Here is a 20,365-nt window from a genome sequence, read left to right as displayed (position 1 = left end):
TCAGAAGACAATTTTCCCCCCTGCAAGTTATAAGGAAGTAGAACAAAGTGCATTGGATGCTGGAAAAGTAACTAGCAAGACAGCAATAATGGCAAGGTTTTAAAACTACTCTCACCAATCTCAGCATAATAAATTAGAACACAAATGCTTCTCAGAGGAATAACGAAAATACAGCACCACCATCACTGAACAAATAAATACTTCAATAGAAACATATTTAATGTGTTTCAGCGTGGAGTTTTGTTTGCTTTTAACGTTCAAACGCGTTCACTGTTTTATCTAATAGAATTGCTTCTGGCAAGCTGGGCCACTTAATTAAAATTGTGTCCCTGTCCTGTAAGTCCCACCAGCGAGGGCATAGTGGGGAGGTTTAGCCAACGGTTTTATGCTCCACTAACTTTTGATTCTAAATAGGCCACTGTGATTTCTCTCTGTTCCCTGTATTATAAAGAGCTGAGCTCACTTACGCACAGACTAAGCTCAGAAGTCTGACACTTGTATGAGAACCTTTTCATTATGCACTGGTTAAATGTTTCAGTATTTAACACCATGTTTAAGCCTACTCTGTCTTAATAAAAGAAGGAAAAATATATCGACAAACATTTTAGAATAGAGTCCGCGGCTTTTCCATATAAAAACGTTAGATGTTTTAGATTTGTTTAATAGCTGTCAGTTGAAGTATGGTCACACACCCTTCACTTAGTATAATGAAAGGGGAAACTGCTCATGGAAGCTCAGGTTTAATGATACAGCAGTTGACTATAATTTGTGCCTATAGTGAATCTCAGAGCACAAGCAAGTCTCAGTTGTAAATAAGTATAATTAAGTTTTCTTATACCACAGCATTCTTGATTCTGATTGGTCAGAAGCTGTCGATTAATGTGCTCATTATGGTATTGTTTATATTCTAACGTCTAACACAGTCTAATAATAGACACATTTTTTTCAAAATGTATACACTTGCTATTGGGAATGTTTTCCGTACGGAGACATTTCTGGAATATTTACAGCATGGAAGGAGTCTCCAATGTCAAAGCTTTGTAACAAAGTTTTCCGCCACAGGAAAAGCTTCAGGACATGTTTTTTTTCGATAACATAACATGCCTATTTTTGTCAATTTCAAGTAAGAGACTACTGATTGGAAGGATGCGAGTTCAAATCCCACCACTGCCAAGCTGCTACTGCTGGGGCCCTTGAGCACGGCCCTTAACTGCTCTGGTGTATAAAATTCTATATAAATGCAAGTTGCTCTGGAGGATAAGGGCGTCTGCCCTATGCCGTAAAAACAAAAGCGAGACTGTTGCGGGAATGACAACGTTTATAACAAAAGTGATGAAAGGAACTAGCTTGTATTGTGGACATTTCATGATATTAAATGCAACTCTAAACAGTTTAAACTGTAATTCAGTAGTAAAAATAAAATATAAATCATTGTATAAAAGCAATAAAACATTTCAGGGATGTGCTATTATTGGAAATGAATCAACGCCGGAGTGGTGATAGTAACTGGGCCACATCATGCCACTCTGTTGTTGATTATTGTCCTGTTAAAAAACAAACAAACCAAAAAAAAAAAAACAATAACATATGTAGTAGTTTTTATTCCTTACATAAAATAATCCAGAATTGTTTCTCAAAGCTAATGGAAAGCTAACTACTTACATAGACAGTAATAATTAGGTATAATGAAAAGGATTGAAGGTTACTCTTCCTGTGACCATGTACACAGACATTACTGAAACAGCCTGGCTATACTGACTGTATGCAGAGAGCCAGACATGGACTTGAACAAAGCCATGTGCTCATATACAGTAGTTGGTGAGTCTGCAAAATGACGGACACACAACTGCACAATTGCAGGTCTAAAGTTTTTCCACAGAGCTCTTGTGGCGTGTTTAACATGACTCACAGAACGACTGACAGAATGTGAATGACCTAACTCGTCTGCTCAGACATTGCTGGAAATACTCATAGTGACCGAGAAAAAGATGTCGGAAGTCTGAAAAACAGCCAAAGAAAAACTTGGCCAAAATCAGGTTTTTCTAAATATAACATACTTTGATGTCTAAAATCTGAGAAACCATAAATGTTCATTCTTTGGTCACTGCTTTATCCTGGTCAGGGACACTGTGGATAAAGAGCTCATCCTGGGAACACTGGGCATGAGGCGGGAATATACCCTGGATGGGCACTATTGAAGGGCTCCATACACACACTTTCACTCTCATTCACACCTAGGGTCAATGTAAAGTCACCAATCCACCTACTGGCATGTTTATGAACAGGTGGAGGGAAACAGAGAACCAGAAGGAAACCCACACAGACCAGGGGAGAACATGTGAAGCTCCACAGAGACAGTAACCCAAGCTTGGGATCAAGCCGGGGGCTGTGGAGCTGTGAGGTGGCAATGCTGCCTGCTGTGCCACCGTGCTGTCAGCCATAAACACTGAGTAAATGTTTTTATTTACGTTTTAATCCTGCGTAGGCTCTCTTTAAATGTAAAAATAATCACTCTGCCTAAAGATGTCTAAACCCTGGATGTGTGATTTCCTCACACAGTCAATATCACAATTTGAGAACGTTAATTTCTTAGATAGTTATGTGACCGTGAAACGAGCCTATGATCTCGCTTCAGTTTGTAATCAGATACCAGTTAAGGCTGTGGGTTACTGATCAGAACGTTGGGGGTTCAAGCCCCAGCACCTCAAAGTTGCCACTGTTGCGCCCTTGAGAAATGCACGTAACCCTGTCTGCTCCAGGGGTACTATATCATTGCTGACCGTGTACTCTAACCAATTTCCTAACAAGCTGGGATATACAAAGGAAAGAATTTCACTGTGCTGTAATGTATATGTGACGAATAAAGGCTTTTTCATTGGAATGCAATCCATGAAAGAGATTTTCTTCCTTTTTACTTTTGGAAGTAAACAGATTTTTTTTTTTTAAATGCTATGACTTACATCCCAAAGAAAAAACATATTTCAAGAAAGTCTGTCGTTTTCAGGCTTGTATATTACAGAAAATGTCACTATTTCACCACATGTATAAACATTACATTTGAATGCAATGAAGGAAAATATTCAGGCACAAGATGATGAGACAGAGAGAAAAACATTCAGTCCCGTTCTCATTTCACATTCTCACCTTTGCTCAGACTGTTGCATTTTTATGCGTTATCATCTGCTGACCCGTTGCCGACACCCTGCATTTGTGTTTCAGTAGCAATTACAGCACCAGGCAAGCACTGTGCGTCTAAATGGGTTTTGAGGGGAACATCGTTGCACCATTTTTATTTATTTAGATTTATCATATACTTTGTACATACTGGTATGCCATATATTTTTGGGGGGTGGGGTGGCGTCAAAGGGAATGTTACTTTTAGACCCATTTAATTACAAGAGAATTATTCACAGTCCCATCAAACACCCTACAACAAAGAGTTCCTAAAATGCAGCTCGACGTTATAAAACTAACATGTTCTTCTCTAACACTGAGATGGATTAGTTACAGAGAAATGGACAGGGTTCGTGTTTTCCAGAGGAGAATGTCCCGTGGGGTGCAAATAGGAGGTCAGCGGAAGGGAATGTGGGAAAGAAGGGAGGTGGGGAAAGGAGGTGCAAGAACGATGCACAATACACACAATTGGTTTCTAAACACTCATCATGCTGCACCAAGATCTCATGGCAATCATTAATAACCATGACTATAGAGCCGGAAAAGGGAAATGGAGCCTGACTGGCTACATGATTTAACACAGTAGCAGCGCTACATTATTATAACCAAAGAGACTGGTAGGAATATAAAAAAGAATGATCTTCCAGGTTTGTGTGAGAGCCAGGCATTGGATGACACCCTCTGGACTCCAAAAGAGCTGTAAACTCAATCCAAATGAGTAACTCCTTAAACAGGCCGCTGATTATTGAGTACACAAGCAGAGAGTTGATTTCAGTCACCTGGGAACCAGGCAATTCCTGTATAATATTGCAAAATAACAGTAAAATCGTTATGCAAATAATATTTAAAAAAAAAAAAAAAAAAAAGGTTCATCTTTGGTGATACAACAGCAAAGAATGAAGTTGAAAGCATATTTTGCTCCTATGCTCTGGCTAACCCCAAAAAATAAAAATAAAAGTTATGATGAAATCAAAATCTCGCTCAAATAACGAGCATGAATTAGAAAAAAATAGAATAAAAAAATAAAAAATAAACACTTAAAGGAAAATCAGCATGTGCAAAAGTAAAAACCCCATTTCCATGGCTCTTCTGAGATTTTGTGCAATGACATCATGCATCAGATCACACGACATGACAGTACAAATAGGCATAATTACAAGATACCTGGGTGACTTCATCCAACCACAGGACTTGTCCTATTCTTTTCCAAGCAAAGTCACACTTATGTGAGTTTACAGGTGCAACTAAAAAAAAAAAAAAAATGTATATCGTGGAAAAGTACATCTTTCCCCGTAATTTAATGCAAAAAGTGGAACATTTCTGTATTATAAATTCTTTATTCTAATATTTTGAGATAATGGATTTTTGATTTCCATGAGCTGTAAGCCGTAATCATCAAGATTAAAACAAAACAAGGCTTGAAAATATTCTACTTTATGTGTAACGAATCTAGAATATATGAAAGTTCCACTTTTTTGATTAAATTACGGACAGAAATGAACTTTTCTGCGATATTCAAATTTTTTGAGATGCACCTGTATTTTGTATCTCAATATGGAATAAACTCAAGATAGAGTGATAGCTGATGAGGGGTGCGATCATGTCCAGATCACTGACTTAGCGTCGAGTGTTACGCTCGGCTGTAACAAAACAGAGCTAAGACAGTAACACCGCTAGCTCGAGAATCGATCGGGATGAGCGGGACTGGGTGTGAAGGTGAAAGGTGTGTAGAGGTTTTTTGAGATGTGGAGGGTGTGGTTTTATGTGGGCTGGTCTCTTTGTGTGGTGGAGAGGTGGAGAGAAGGTGGGGCTCGCCCGCTCCACTCCTTCAGCTGCTCGTCCTTAAAGAGGAGGTTTATGCCAGGGAGGGGGACGCCAGACTCAGCCGGCGGCTGGCAAAGAGGCGCTGATATCCCACTGTCCGGGTCACCGGAATGGCTACAATCCTATAAGATAAAAAATATACAGTTAGGGTTACAAGTTGTTAGAGAACTAAAAATCATTCTGTAATAGAACATTACATAGCTTCAAATGTTATTTATCTGGAATGACCAGAACTTCAAGACTATGTGACTTGTCCTACAGTTAGGGAACACTGACAGGGTGCCAAAATATTATCCAATGAATAATTACAAATGTGCAGTTAATTGAGGCTTACTTGGAATGATTGGACAAAACTCAGAACTTTCAAGGAAAGCTTTCGACTGGAATGTAGTAGTTCTTGAAGACTGGAGGGAGAAGCAGATAATTTTAATATACTTTATATTCATTCCATTTGTTTAATACTTACTACTGTTTGTATATTGCTTATTACTATAGTGTGGCAGTCTGGGAAAACCTGTATGTCACTGTGGCTGAATTCTGAAAAAAAATACTTTTGGTTTTGACATAATGTGACATTAATGTGACATTAATGTGACATTAATCTCATAAAATGACATTAATAACCAGAAATGCATCAAACCGAAACGACGGAATTAAATCAGTGATTATTTTCCTACCAATGTTCGCATGAACAGAGGTCATTTGAGTGAAGAGATGACGACGAGGCTTGTGTTTAAATGCCGTGAGTGAATTTTAGCTCGGGTGATGAGGCAGAGTGCGATGTGGATGATGCTGATAATGAGTGAGAACTCATTTCCCACTGTACACGTACAGTATACAGGGTTCCCACTCTAAGTCAAAATGTGAAATTCCATTACTTTTCCCTGACCAAAATCTTGAATTTCCATGAGCTACTGTACAAAGAATGGTACAATGTATTGCCTGGGTACTGAGCAGAAAAAAAACGAACTATTTTAACCCATTAAATCTGTAAGCTCGATTTCCTGGTTAACAGACATTTTCAGTGCAAAACTTAGCTTTCATTGCTTAAAAAGAACATATACGTATCTCATGACTAGTCTTTACACCTCATAAAACAAAATATATTTCTTTAATGGAAATAAAATCAATTAATTTACAAGGTACCATAAGCCATTTTAAGTACATTTCTAACCCATAACACCGTGTCACATTCAGCAAATGAGCACACTAAAAAAAAAAAAGAAAGACTGATAGATAATATATTTTATCACATTTTAGCTAATACATTTGAAAAATTTACAAACAAAATTCCCTGATATTCCCTGACTTCAACCCCAAAATGATAAAATTCCCTGACTTTCCATGGCTGGAATAGCCTTTATTAAAATTCCATGTCATTCCAGAAATTCCATGACCCGTGGGAACCCTGAGTATAATTCTCTATAATCTGGCAGTATCGTTATGTTATGCTGCATGTAGTTCAGGTTATAAATGTAGAGGTAGGCAGGGCATCTTTCATTGGAACTGGACTGAAATCTTGAAATGCAATTTTATGATATTAAAAGCTGCAGTTTTCATTTCAGAACTACATTTATTCAAAAATGTCCAAATCTGGTCATGTGATGGGTTGCTCCGGGCTGCCACACATACAGTACACGCCAATACAATATTTGGATTGCAGGTTTTAGTTACCTGTCTTTGCTGCAGAGTTTGTGTGAGACAATCCTCTGACACACTTTACGGTTTAGCTCCGAGCTGAAGAGCGGCATTCCAAAGCACAGCTCCAGAGGTACCCACTCGTCCTCACTGGAAGACCCTACATAAAAAGAAATATGACTTTCAACGGTCACTTGTTTATAATTTATGTCTTTCGCGAGCTGGTCTCTTTATGCCAGGTGTACCTTCTGTCCCCTGCTTCTTACTGCCGTCCCCATTGTTCTCGTCGGTAACCAGCTCAAAAGACTCGCTGCTTCCATTGGCATCAAACCCTGTACCAAATTCGCCGTCTCCTAACACAGAGAACACACGATGCCCTCAGCAAGTTGCATCGTATGCATATGGACGCAAGATTCACTCAAGCATAAAGAGCAATTAAAAGGCCAACCGAGTTAGAGATAAAAAGCTGTCCTATTAAAATGTTTTTCCTTATTCTAATGTAATTGGTTCTCTTGCTGATAGTGCGGGCTAATGATTGTCTTAAAGGTCTTTTCCTAATCAGCCGATCCAAATATGGACAAAACAAACGGTTTAATGATCAGCGCTGGCTCTCACCAGCTGCGTCTGCGTCACTAGGCCTGAGGCGGTTCCTGTTGTTACTGTTTAACATTGTGATGTAGCCACACTGGTGCTCCAGATCCACTTTGTCACGCAGGACCTTCAGGGCCTTGTGTGCACACATGTTGGAATAAGAGAATTCTAGGACAGGGGAAAGAGGAACTCTTTAGAACACAAGTCGGACAAACAGGCACATGCGGATGCTTTCATGGAAGTGGTATACCTCCTTTGAGGTCCTCTTCGTCAAACGGGAAGGGGATATGAACCGTTTCCCCATGTCCATGCATGCCATGACCCTGTACATACAAAAAATAAAGATGGAGCATCAAAGGAGCTCACTCTGTCGCACTAAAGTGTCTTTGGGTCATCATTTGGTTTCCTTACCTGTATGAGCACCGCAGAGTGAGTCAAGGCATCGTTCAGCATGGTCAGGACATTTGACGTGGGCACCACACCAGGGTCATGACCCCAGGACGTGATGAGGAGCCTGTCATAGGCCTAACAAAAATACACGGGTTATAATATTAATATCAACAGTAATAACTAATTCTGATTTATGCAGAACTTTCTATAAATGCAATTCAGCCTAAAAGTTCTTTAGACAATATTAAAACTAGGTAGAATTGCTAAATAGAATAATTGTGTACATAAAATATATAACGGGCTACACCAAAGCACTGTCGAATTCTCAAATCTCGACTGGTCAGAAGGTGCTGATCAATTTTTTTTTTTTGCAACAGCAGCTCTGACAGTAGTTCCGGCTGCAAGGTTCATATTAGCTCACTCGCTTTAATACATTGACGTTCCTATAGTAACGGATCGTTCACTGTACTTGTACGGCAGACATGTCACGTAATCGAAGAAACGTAATAAACGAATTTATACAAAACGTGTTGTTATTTAAGAAAGAAAAATAGAGTATAATCGAGGATATGGTGAAGCGTTCCGTAGGGAGAACCATTTGTTTACCATTTGTGGAAGGAGTCTCTAGTGTCAGTGCTGAGGTAAAGCGGTTTTTTAAGTTTTCAAACATGGGAAAGTCGTCAGGACAAAGGACATGCATTTTGCAGTTTACTGGTAACATGACGAGCTGCATTTTTTGTTTTGTTCTAATATCTTCAAGAGAGAAAACACAGGCCGGTGCGAGAACGATGCATATAACTGTTATAATGTAAGTGATAACAGGAAGTATCCTTCTGTGTGGACACTCCACAATATTTAACGGAACTCTAAATGGATGATATTTCTAAATAAAACTTGTAAATGCTGACAAATTGTTTTAGTGCTTGAAAATAAGTATAGTACCTACCTGGAAGAATTCTGGTAGTTTCCGTAGTCTAGAGCCCTTGGACAGCAGCAGAGAAGGAGGGCCCTGCCCAGTCACATGGTACAAATACAGCTTAAACCAAATGGAGCTAACCTCAGGGATTGCTGGCCCAATGTGCTGCAAGACAAAACAGCAACCGTGCCATATCATAAACATTAATCACACCAGCAGCCTTCACATACAAGAGATGCATCAGTGCTGTACGGTTTAGGAAATAATACATGCTTTAAAAAGGAGAATAATGTAATAGAAGTGCAACAGAGGAACAATAGCCCGAAGGAAGTGATGGAAATCAATATATTACACAAAAGAATAATACAATTGCACTTGTATGTCAAACACGCCATATTATTTTCCATGCTCATAATATTGTACATTTACAATAACCCAGACAACTATCCAGTACAATTCTACCCCGTTTCTAGGAAATGTGTCATCAACACACACTTGATCAAGTGGTGTGGGAGTAGAAAAAGCTGTGCACTGCAGGATTGCCGTCTTAGACGTTATGTAAGACAGAAAAAACTCTTCAGTCTGCACCAGTTTTTCAATTAAACTTCATCTTCTGTTCAGTTCTGTTCAGATTCCCTACTATCTCCATCTCAGTTACTGGCAATAAACAGCGTTAATAGAAATAGGCATAATTAACCCGTTCTGAACCCTACTGATGATAGGTGGAGGTCTAAATAATAGACGGAGGTCATGTGACAGGGGCTAAAATGAACTTTTTGTTTCATATTAACAAATAGCAGTCATACCACGTAACTCTTAGATTAATTGACCACAATTATTAATCATGGAATTCATTTTTGTAGGTTTGTTTAACAAAAATGAGGCAAGCGCATGAGCCACGTGCTGGACATATTGCCTGTCAATATTGTTTCACTTTTAATTAACATATAAATTTGATATAATTAAATTAAAGATATGATATACCTTATCACTGAACTAAGCAAACAGTAGTGTGAATCCGAGCTGTCTATCTACAAGTGACTCTCTACTGTGTCCAGAGAAGGTGGGGCTACCTGAGGTGTGCAGCTGCTGATTGGTCGGATCTCGTTGCTTAGCGGTGCCATGGAAACCAGCAGCTTGTAGTTCTTGTTGAGCACCCGGCTGCAGGTGGCAGGATCCAATCCCAGCAGACTCTCACATCGGAGGAGGTCCAGAGGCAGGCCTGAGGGGAAACGCGCACACACACACACACACACACACACACACACACACAAAAAAAAAATCAAATGCACCGTTATGTCTAGTACATTGTGTAAACACAGCTGTATTTGTATTAGCAATTGAATCATTATTCTTCCTTCAAATTAATAATACATTTCATTTGGAAGTAATGTGAGTATAAACATAAATAAATATAAATAAAACACAGATGGATCACCTATATTTGGTATGTCGGGGCCCTGATCAGGAGTGAGCTCTTTGTTGTAGCGCAGAAAGAGTATTGTGTTCCTGAGGGTAAGTGCATGATCAAAATACCTCTGAGCTTCTCCTTCAGCAGTGCTCTCCACCTTTATACACACACATACGTACACAAATGCATTATTATTATCAGCCTTAACATATACATAGTGTGCGTGTTTGGGTGTGTTTGTGCATATACTGTACAACTGAAGCAGAAACAGGGTTTAGGCTTAAATAAATGACAAGAAGAAGCCAAAGAGAAATAGGTGTGGGTACTTTGTATAATAAGTCATCAGGCTTTCCTGCCTTTGGCCCCGCTTCACAACTGACTCACAGGATGAGACTGTTTGCCTCCCGTTAAGAGGCTCAGTTCCCATGGTGCTTGGTAATGAGATCTTTACCTTCTCCAGTTCCATCAAAAAACTGTCCAGGGTCTCATCTGACAGCTTTCCCACCTCAAACATGGTCACTGCATGGCTCTTTAAATTCTGAAACGCAAAACGAAAAAAGAAAAGGAAAAATCTGAAATACATGAAACTAAATGCAGCTTTGATGTATGATAATCACTCACCGACCACTTTATAGGGAACATCTGGACACGTGTCCATTCATGCAATTATCCACATTGGCTAATTTTTTGACAAAAATCATGTAGGTACAGGGTCAGTTCAACATCAATTAAAGTTCACATCAAATATAATAAAAAGGAATATAAAAAGGAATAAAGAAATGTCAGTGACTTTGACCCTGTGGTAGGGTTGTTGATGCCAGACGAGCTGGTTTAAGTATTTTAGAAAACATCCCGTGATCGGCAACACTGCAGGCAGAAATGCCTTGTTGTTGAGAGGAGAATGGCCAGACTGGTTCGAGCTGACAAGAAATCTACTGTAACTCATATAGTCACTCTTTACAACAGTGGTGAGCAGAAAAGCATCTCAGAACACACAACACATTGAACCTTGAGGTGGATGGCTTACAACAGCAGAAGACCACATCAGGATCCACTCCTGTCAGCCAAGAACAAGAATCTGACGCCATCATGGGCACAGACTCACCCAAACTAGACAGTTGAAGACCGGAAAAAGGCTTTCAAAGACTTCAGAGAACCAGAAATTCTGATTCTGTGCCTTTTTACATATTTAATTACAAACCACCAACCCTTCTCCTGTGTTGTTAATGGTCTCTAAAGCTTCTTTACCTCAAATGCGTGCACATGCTATTATTAAACCATGTACAATTAAATGAACAGGACCAAATATATAAAAATTTAGCAGCATTATGAAAACCATGAGGCCACGCTTAGTATACTGTTTTTTGAATTAGTTAGAATTTAGTCTTTAGAAGGGCTATTGATACAATTCTTCTGACAACGTTCATGTCAGTTTAAAACAGTTGCATGGTCATTAGAGCTGAATGCGCATTAATGAAATGTTTCACCTTCTGCGTTTCCTTTTTTATTCACTATTGAACTTTTCTTGACTGGACATTCAAATGTGCCAAATGCAAAACATTCAAACAGCAAAACTGATTCAAAAGAATTTGCTCGCAACATGTTTCTGACATAAAAATTAATAAAGTGAATTTTTATTTTTTTTTAAAGGTGAAAATGCAGAGTGACTCAAGATTCAGGTGCGCCATAATACATAACAGTAAATCTAATTCGGGTAAATTGATAACTGTGCAGTACAACGGTTAAGGTAAACTCACGGGGGAAAGGTTGCCCATCATGAGGAAGGCTGTGAGGGTGGAATCAAACAGGAAGGCGATTCTCTTTGTAGGGGCCACAGGAATACTTAAACTACTCACACTCGCTGCATCTGAAAGAGCAAAAAAAAGACAGATGTTGTCAGAATAAACAATTTAATATTTAAACCTGACATGTCAGTCAGTAGATGCAAAATTTCTGTTCATTATTTGCCATTATATCCCAGCACTGTTGAATGCTCAGTTCTGATTGGTCAGACGGTGTTGATTAATTTTCTATAACAGTGGCTCTGATGGCCGTTTTGGTGGGAAGCAAATCATAGGTGCGTGTTAATTCACTCGTTCTAATGAGTTATTGTTTCTATAGTAACAACGTACACAGGGACTTCAGTTACGGTACGATTGGTTAAAAAATACACAGTTGCAACCAAAATTATTCAACCCCCATTGAAAATCAGGTTTATTGTCAAAATTTACAGACTTTCAGCGGTTTGTAATGAACAAATCAAACAAAAGCAACTGAAATAGTTTAACACAATAAATGCTTCAAGTGGTTTCCCTAAATTCAACTGAAAATGCAATTTATAATGATTTTTCCAGTTTCAAAATTATTCAACCCCTTCATGGCAAGCCTCTTTAGTACTTAGTAGAGCACCCTTTTGCTAGTGCTAACAAATTGCTGTGGTATAAGAAGAATAAAACACTTCGGTATTGGAAAGAATAATCAACTTCGAGGCGTTAACTGTAGTGTACTAAATACGCTTTGAGTCGGCCTGCATCACACCACCCCGTCATTGATTATTTTTCTGTAACAGCATGTCCTGTCATGTTTTATTCGTGTACAATTCACTCCCAAAATACTCTACCAGTTTGCTTGTGGATTTGCCTCATGGCAGGTGTGTGGGCTAATGACCTTGTTTCATGTTTTCAAGTCACGTTTAACAATTTTTGAACTTATTACACTCAGGTCAGGTCTCAGGTCACTACAAAATTAAACCGAGATGAGATGTTTTTATCTGAATAGGATACAAGGTGAAACGAATGAATGTTTCTCCTTTTGTAATTGGGCGCTTGCTGTAGATATATAATGTTTTCCCACAGAGGTGTAGTCCAGGAGTAGCACCCGCTCACCTTGGTCCTCCAAACTGGTGGTGTCTGTGTCAGTAGCAGAGGAACCAGCCTCCATTACTGGACTGCCCCCCTCCCAGGACAGCAGCATCTTCTGAGGGTCCATAGTGCCCCTGTCACACACACACACACACACACACACACACAAAAAGCCGAACTTCAAAATGTGCTCGGCTCTAGCTCTAAAAGTAACCGAAAGTCGTGCAGAAACACAATCAGTTGCCATACTTTAGTCTGTTGACAGAGGGAGCGCTTTTCCATGACAGGTGCAGCTGGTCGGGGCTGATCACCTGACCTTTCTTGATGGCAAAACCAAGTCGGCAGTACATGGACACAGCATTCTGCATTCAAAGCACACAGCTAAGAGTGTGGTTTTTTGTTTTGTGGAAACAGCAATAATTGTCAGTTCCAAAATATATCACCAAGACTTTATAATATTTCCAGAGAAAATCTTTTAATAACACAGAAAACTAATGTGATAACATCAATGCCTTTATATCGTCTAATTGTAAGCAAGATACATTACTGCTAAGCACATCCTGGCATAAAGTGACCGCAAGTCATCAAACTTTTTGGTTTGTACATCATAGCAATTAGAAAACCACCTGCCTGAAATGATGCGAGGAAAAGAGAAAAGAAAATGAAAAGTCAAGAACATTCACACAGAGATAAAATTGCACTGCCTCCTCAAAAATGTTAAATGCTGCAGACGAAAGTAGGTCAGGCACCAGTTCGGCTGAAGACTGTTTTCTCTGTTTGTGGTCGCGCGACGAGAAAGCCTGTGGTTTCATTTCCATATGGTTTACATGTGTAGGCTGCATCTAGTGTGTCCATACTGTCGGTTTTAAAGCAGGTTCTATACTCAAAAAAGATGTGGGTTTTTCCTGGAACTAATTTGCACTCTGACATTTGTTCATATCCAGAGTTGTCAACTGAATTTATAAATGGATTCAGACTAATTGGATTAGAGGGAACGAATGCTTTACAGTCCGCACATCTTAAGAAAATATCAAAATTATCAAAGTAAATGCACTAGTAAAGGTCAGGTCTGAATGAGCTCTTTAATTACAAATAAAATAATTAGGCTATTATCATGACGTACTAAAAACAAGCTTGTTTTCCACTGTGTCTGATGAGGAAATGGGCTCTAATGTCTAAAAAGAAAATTTCATTGAATTTCTTTCCCTATTCAGAGTGAGTAGAGTGAAGCTGCACATCAGCAAGTGAGATGGCTTTCTTCTGCATCCATTAAAAGTGCACCATGTTTGAAAACAATAATGGTGTAGTGATGATGCATGTACGATTTGTCTTTTCTCAGTCACTAAGAATGGCTTGACTGCATGTCCAACATAGTATGAAAAGTTGGGATTGAAATACATACCTTCACCAGGCCCAAGTCAATCTCCAGTACATTCGCCAGCTTATGGAACAAATAAGAAAAATTGAGTCAAAAAAAGCTGTGATGGATGTAAAAGTGAAAAAGTATTTGTCCCCAATCCTGATTTCCTCCATTTTTGTATATCTCTCATACTAAATTGTTTCAGAAATTAAAACAAAATCTAAGATAAAAGAAAGGCAACCGGAGTAAACACAAAATACAGTTTTTAAATGATAATGTGATTTATTGAAGCAAAAATGTTATCAAATATCAACTGAGCTTGTGTGAAAACGTATGAAATGTGTCTATGAAACTGCATTCATAATGGGGTTCAGCTGGACTAGATGCAACCAGGCCTGATTACTGCAAACCCTGTTCAATCAAATCAACACTTAGATAGAACTTTTTCAACAGCATGAAGTTGGTTAAAAGGTCTTACGCAGTAACACACTATGCCAAAGTTGAAAGAAATTCCAGAAATGATGAGGAAGAAGGTGATTGAAATACATCAGTCTGGGAAGGGTTACAAAGCAATTTCAAAGGCTCCGGGACTCTAAAGGACCACAGTGAGAGCCATTATCTCTAAATGGAAAAACTCGGCACAGTAGTGAACCTTCCCAGAAGTGGATGACCTTCCAAAATTCCTCTGAGAGCATAGCAACGACTCATCCAGGAAGTCACAAAAAAGCCAAGGACAAAATCAAAGGAACTACAGGCCTCTCTTACATCAATAAAGGTCACCGTTCATGACAAAACTATCAAAGACACTGGGCAAAAATGCCATTCATGGAAGAGTGGCACGGTGAAAACCACTGCTAACCCAGAACAACATTAAGGCTCGTCTGAATTTTGCCAAAACACACCTTGATGATCCTCAAACCTTTTTGGAGAACGTTCTGTGAATTGATGAGTCGAAAGTGGTACTGTTGGAAAGACAGGTGTCCCATTACATACATTCCACAAAAAGATAATCATACCTATGGTCAAGAATGGTGGTGGAAGTGTGATGGTGTGAACATGAATTCTGCTCTCTACCAGAAAATCCTAAAGGACCAGTCTTCAGTCCATAAGTTGAAACTTAAGTGCAAGTGGATTATGCAGCAAGACAACGATCCAAAACTGATCTCCAGTTCTTGGAAGCGTTTGGTTGCAGTTATTGCTGCTGAAGTTGGCACAACCAGATTTTAGGTTTAAGGAGGCAATTTGTTTTTCACATTGGAGATAGGTGTTGGATAACTTTTTTTCTTCAATAAATTAAATAAATAAATAAAAACTGTATTGTGTGTTTACTCAGGTTGCCTTTGTTTTATGTTGTATTTCATTTGAAGATCTAAAACTATTTAGTATGAGATGTACACAAAAACAGAAGATAATCAGCAAATACTATTTCACAGCACTGCATATTTAAAAATATACACACACACACACACACACACACACACACACATACATTCATATATATATATATATATATATATATATATATATATATATATTATAAACACACACACATTTCCCTCCACTAATACTGGCAACCTTGGTAAATATGAGCAAAGAATGCTGTGAAAAATTGTCTTTATTGTTTTACCTTTTGATATTTTGTTAAAAAAAAATAAATAAAATCACAAAAATACTTTGCTCTCAAGGATATCAAACAATTGCAAACAAAACACAGGTTTATCAAATAAATATCAAAAGTAATAATGGGAAGTGGCTATAAGAAAATAGCACACGCATTGGAAATGCCCATTTCCACCATAGGGGCAATAATTAAGAAGTTCCAGTCAACTGAAGATGTTATAAATGAACCTGGAATTGGACGCGTGTCTATATTGTCTCAACGCACTGTGAAACTATAATCCGAAGTCACCTACAGTGGTGCCTGAAAATTTTCTATATATCTGAATAAATATGAACCAAAACATTTAAAAGTAGACCAAGAGATCCTAATTAAACAAATGAGACAAAAATATTATACTTGGTCACTTATTTATTGAGGGAAATGATCCAATATTACATATCGGGTCATCATAAGGCAAAAGTATGTGAACCTCTAAGATTAGCAGTTAATTTGAAGGTGAAATTAGAGTCAAGTGTTCCCAATCAGTGGGATGACAATCAGGTGTGAATGAGCACCTTGTTTTATTTAAACAACAGGGATCTATCAAAGTCTGATCTCACAACACATGTTTGTGGGAGTGTATCATGGCATGAACAAATGAGATTTCTGAGGACCTCAGGAAAAAAGCTGCTGTTGCTCATAATGCTGGAAAAGATTACAAAACCATCTGTAAAGAGTTTGGACTCCACCAATCCACAGTCAGACAGATTGTGTTTAAATGGAGGAAATTCAAGACCATTATTACCCTCCCCAGGAGTGGTCGACCAACAAAGATCACTCCAAGAGCAAGACGTGTAATAGTCTGCAAGGTCAAAAAGGAACCCAGGGTAACTTCAAAGCAACTAAAGGCCTATCTCACATTGGCTAATGTTAATGAGTCTACCATCAGGAGAACACTGAACAACAATGGTGTGCATGGCAGGGTTTGGGGGTGTTTTGCTGCATCTGGCCCAGGATGACTTGTGATCTTTGATGGAACATTGAATTCTGAATTATACCCACTAATTCTCAAGAAAAATGTCAGGACATATATCCATAAACTGAATCTCAAGAGAAAGTGGGTCATGCAGCAAGACAATGACCCTAAGCACACAAGTCGTTCTATCAAAGAATGGATAAAGAAGAATAAAGTTAATGCTTTGGAATGGCCAAGTCAAAGTCCTGACCTTAATTCAATAGAAATGTTGTGGAAGGACCTGAAGCAAGCAGTTCATGTGAGGAAACCCACCAACATCCCAGAGCTGAAGCTGTTCTGTACTGAGGAATGGGATAAAATTCCTCCAAGCCGATGTGCAGGACTGATCAACAGTTACCGGAAATATTTATTTGCAGTTAATACTGCACAAGGGGGTCACGCCAGATACTGAAAGCAAAGATTCACATACTTTTGCCACTCACAGAAATGTAGTATTGGATCATTTTCTGCAATAAATAAATGACCAAGTATAATACTTTTGTTTCATTTGTTTAATTGGTTTATCTTTATCTACTTTTACAACTTGTGTAAAATTCTTATGATGTTTTAAGTCATATTTATGCAGGGAAACAGAAAATTCTAAAATGTTCACAAACTTTCAAGCACAACAAGTTGTTTGGAAGGGTTTCAAGAAAAAAGCCTCTACTCTCATCCAAAAACAAACTCAAGTGTCTTCTGTTTGCCAGACACTACTGGAACTTCAAATGGGATCGGGTTCTATGGTCAGATGAAACCAAAATAGAGCTTTTTGGTAATAAACACCAGAGGTGGTTTTGGCACACACAGAGAGGTAGCCATATGGAAAAGTACCTCATGCCCACGGTTAAATATGGTGGTGGCCCTTTAATGTTTTGGGGCTGTTTTTCTGCCAGAGGACCTGGACATTTTGTTAGGATACATGGCATCATGGACTCTATCAAATATCAACAGATATTAAATGAAAACCTGACTGCATCTGTCAGAAAGCTTAAAATGGGCCGTGGTTGGATCTTCCAGCAGGACAGTGATCCAAAACATACATCAAAATCAACACAAAAATGGTTTACTGACCACAAAATCAAGGTCCTGCCATGACCATCCCAGTCCCCCGACTTGAAACCCATAGAAAACCTGTGGGGTGAATTGAAGAGTAGAGTCCACCAGCGTGGACCTCGAAATTTGAAGGATCTGGAGAGATTCTGTATGGAGGAATGGTCTCAGATCCCTTGCCATGTTTTCTCCAACCTCATCAGGCATTATAGGAGAAGACTCAGAGCTGTTATTTTGGCAAAGGGAGCTAGCACAATGTGTTGACTAAAAGGGTGCCAATAATTGTTGCACACCTATATTTAACAAAGATTTTTTTTTTTTATAAACCTGTGCTGTGTTTGCAATTGTTTGATATCCACGACAGCAGAGTATTTTTGTGAATTTTTTAACAAAAGATCAAAAGGTTAAACAATAAAGGCAATTTTTCACAGCCTTCGTTGCTCATATACATGTATACACACACACACACACACACACAAATATATACCTCTGACACGTTGGTCTGTTCATCAATGGACACAAAGATTTTGTACAACAGTGTCTCGAAGTAATCGCCCTGGACCCTGTTCATGACGAAACCCTCTAGAGGTGGCACTGCAAATGGACCAGAACCAAAAGCATCAGCACAAATGTTTTCTCTGGAATTGTTCCAAATGGAAGTGAGATTACTCATTTTCCACTATGGATTAATGGTCCTCTCAGTTGCTATTACACATAAAAGTTGCTAAGAAAAATATTACAAGGCAAGGATGAGCTAAAACCTTTTAAACCTACACATGGATATGCCTATGACATACATACAGTCCAGGTGTCTAAAAAAAACACACACATTAGTGATGTAAAAATAAAACCACACTCTTTTTGGTCATTGCCAATTCCTTCCAACTAGTTAGTTCTCTCCTAGCTACAATCTGGGGAGGATGAGGGCTAACAGGTTTCTGCTGAGTCACTGCCGCTGCATCTTTTTAAACCTGCTGCGTGGGCTACAACACAGGGCAAAACACACTCAGAGGGAAACACTATCTACCCTCTTCCACATACAAGAGCTCAGAGGTGCTTTCATGGACTCCCAATTTGATCTCCCTTCCTGTTTAGCTACTCAGGAACAAGCTACTCATTTAACCGATAACTACATACCTGATATACAGCTGTCATCAGATATGGGAACATCAAGGTATATAAAGCCCCTGTTATACAGACCTTTAAAAGGGAATAAACAAAAAAACAAGCATGAGATTTGATGTCACAGTATACCGTCATTTGAAGCACAAATCAACTGAATAGCTAAATTGTCATTCAACAGCTTCCCCAGTACTTTTCCAGAGTACAGACTGCACTTAAAAAAAAAAAAAAAAACTTCATACATACTCTCAACACTTCTCTTCGCTTCTTCTATTAGCCTTTATTCAGCCTACATGATGAACAGCTCTAACTACTGCACTCCATCATAAGCCATCTCATTATTTTTAACTGTTTTTCATTTAGCTGAATTCCTGTCGCATGAGCCTCTCGGATACGACACTCACTGAGAACCACATTGTACTCCATTGATCCAGCCAGCTGGGGTCCGGAATCAATCATCTTATCAATGGCTCTCTTCTCCGCTGAAGAACAGATCTGTAATCATCCAACAAAGTGGCACTCAGAATAATACCACCACTGATGAGCAACTATAGAAGGACTGTTTTGAGAGGTTTGGGACAGGATTTGTTTACATAAAGACAAAGTTTTTAAAGTGTAAATACCACCCTGAACGGCTAAGTTCAAGGTGAAAAAGAAAATTATTTCCATTAACTATAAGTGGGATACTAAAAAAAAAAAAAAAAAAAAAAAAGAAAAAAAAAAAAAAAAAAAAAAAAAAAAAAGAGATAAGCTTAATATAATTTGTTTTATAAACAAAAATGGTTGGTGACTTTCTATATACAATATTATTATACACCTATTTTATCAGTTAAACCTTCATACTGGTATGTTTTTATAGGTATACACAATCCATATCAGCCACTAGACACCACAGTCGGTTCATTTTCAGCACAGCAGTGACACGGACACGGTAGTATGTGGTGCTGTTAGAAGTCTAACCGGCATCACAGAATTTCTCGGATTATTAAACACCTCAGTGTCAATGCTGAGTTGAAAATAGTCACACACAAAAATAATAATCATCTCCAGCTGACAGCAGTCCTGTGGTCAGTAGCGGATGGTGATAATGGATGAACGGATGATTAATAAGAAGTTAGCAAAAATATCCCAAACTTTGAACAACCTGCAGAGCGCCATTAAATCCATTATTAATGGAAATGGAAGAATAATGGAAAGAATAAGCACGACTCAGCTAAAATCAGTGACCAGGTAAGACATCAGTCAGAGATGCAACCAATAGGCCAAGGGTAATTCTGAAGAAGTGAGGAGGACAGATAAAAAATTCAGATGAAAGAAACAACCATAGCCTAGACACTCCTTAAAACTGGGCATTATCAAAAAAAATAAATTGGCAAGAAGAAGATTTTTTTGGAGGATTCAATTAATTTAAAA

The 20,365-nt window shown here is 38.6% G+C and overlaps 1 protein-coding gene across 2 annotated transcripts in view; it reads right to left on the bottom strand.

Annotated features, from left to right (window-relative positions):
• Positions 1–1,103: 1,103 nt before the first annotated feature.
• fam91a1 (family with sequence similarity 91 member A1) overlaps positions 1,104–20,365 on the bottom strand; it is a 33,583-nt gene continuing 14,321 nt past the window's right edge. For both annotated transcript variants that reach the window (XM_053637878.1, XM_053637879.1), the window contains 18 exons: positions 19,357–19,447; positions 18,968–19,030; positions 18,318–18,424; positions 14,208–14,246; positions 13,055–13,167; positions 12,830–12,939; positions 11,702–11,811; positions 10,396–10,482; positions 9,972–10,101; positions 9,607–9,755; positions 8,564–8,698; positions 7,639–7,752; positions 7,478–7,550; positions 7,252–7,395; positions 6,882–6,989; positions 6,673–6,796; positions 5,333–5,402; positions 1,104–5,120 (listed from right to left, as the gene is read on the bottom strand). In XM_053637878.1, the coding sequence (XP_053493853.1) occupies positions 4,935–5,120; positions 5,333–5,402; positions 6,673–6,796; positions 6,882–6,989; positions 7,252–7,395; positions 7,478–7,550; positions 7,639–7,752; positions 8,564–8,698; positions 9,607–9,755; positions 9,972–10,101; positions 10,396–10,482; positions 11,702–11,811; positions 12,830–12,939; positions 13,055–13,167; positions 14,208–14,246; positions 18,318–18,424; positions 18,968–19,030; positions 19,357–19,447 (1,953 nt within the window). In that variant the 3' untranslated portion in view covers positions 1,104–4,934. The remainder of the gene's footprint in view (positions 5,121–5,332; positions 5,403–6,672; positions 6,797–6,881; positions 6,990–7,251; positions 7,396–7,477; positions 7,551–7,638; positions 7,753–8,563; positions 8,699–9,606; positions 9,756–9,971; positions 10,102–10,395; positions 10,483–11,701; positions 11,812–12,829; positions 12,940–13,054; positions 13,168–14,207; positions 14,247–18,317; positions 18,425–18,967; positions 19,031–19,356; positions 19,448–20,365) is intronic.

This window comes from Ictalurus furcatus, chromosome 12 (genome assembly GCF_023375685.1).
Source record: "Ictalurus furcatus strain D&B chromosome 12, Billie_1.0, whole genome shotgun sequence".
Classification (NCBI taxonomy): domain Eukaryota; kingdom Metazoa; phylum Chordata; class Actinopteri; order Siluriformes; family Ictaluridae; genus Ictalurus; species Ictalurus furcatus.
Note: the sequence above shows the minus strand (reverse complement) of the source record. Positions and strands in the feature narration are given on the sequence as shown.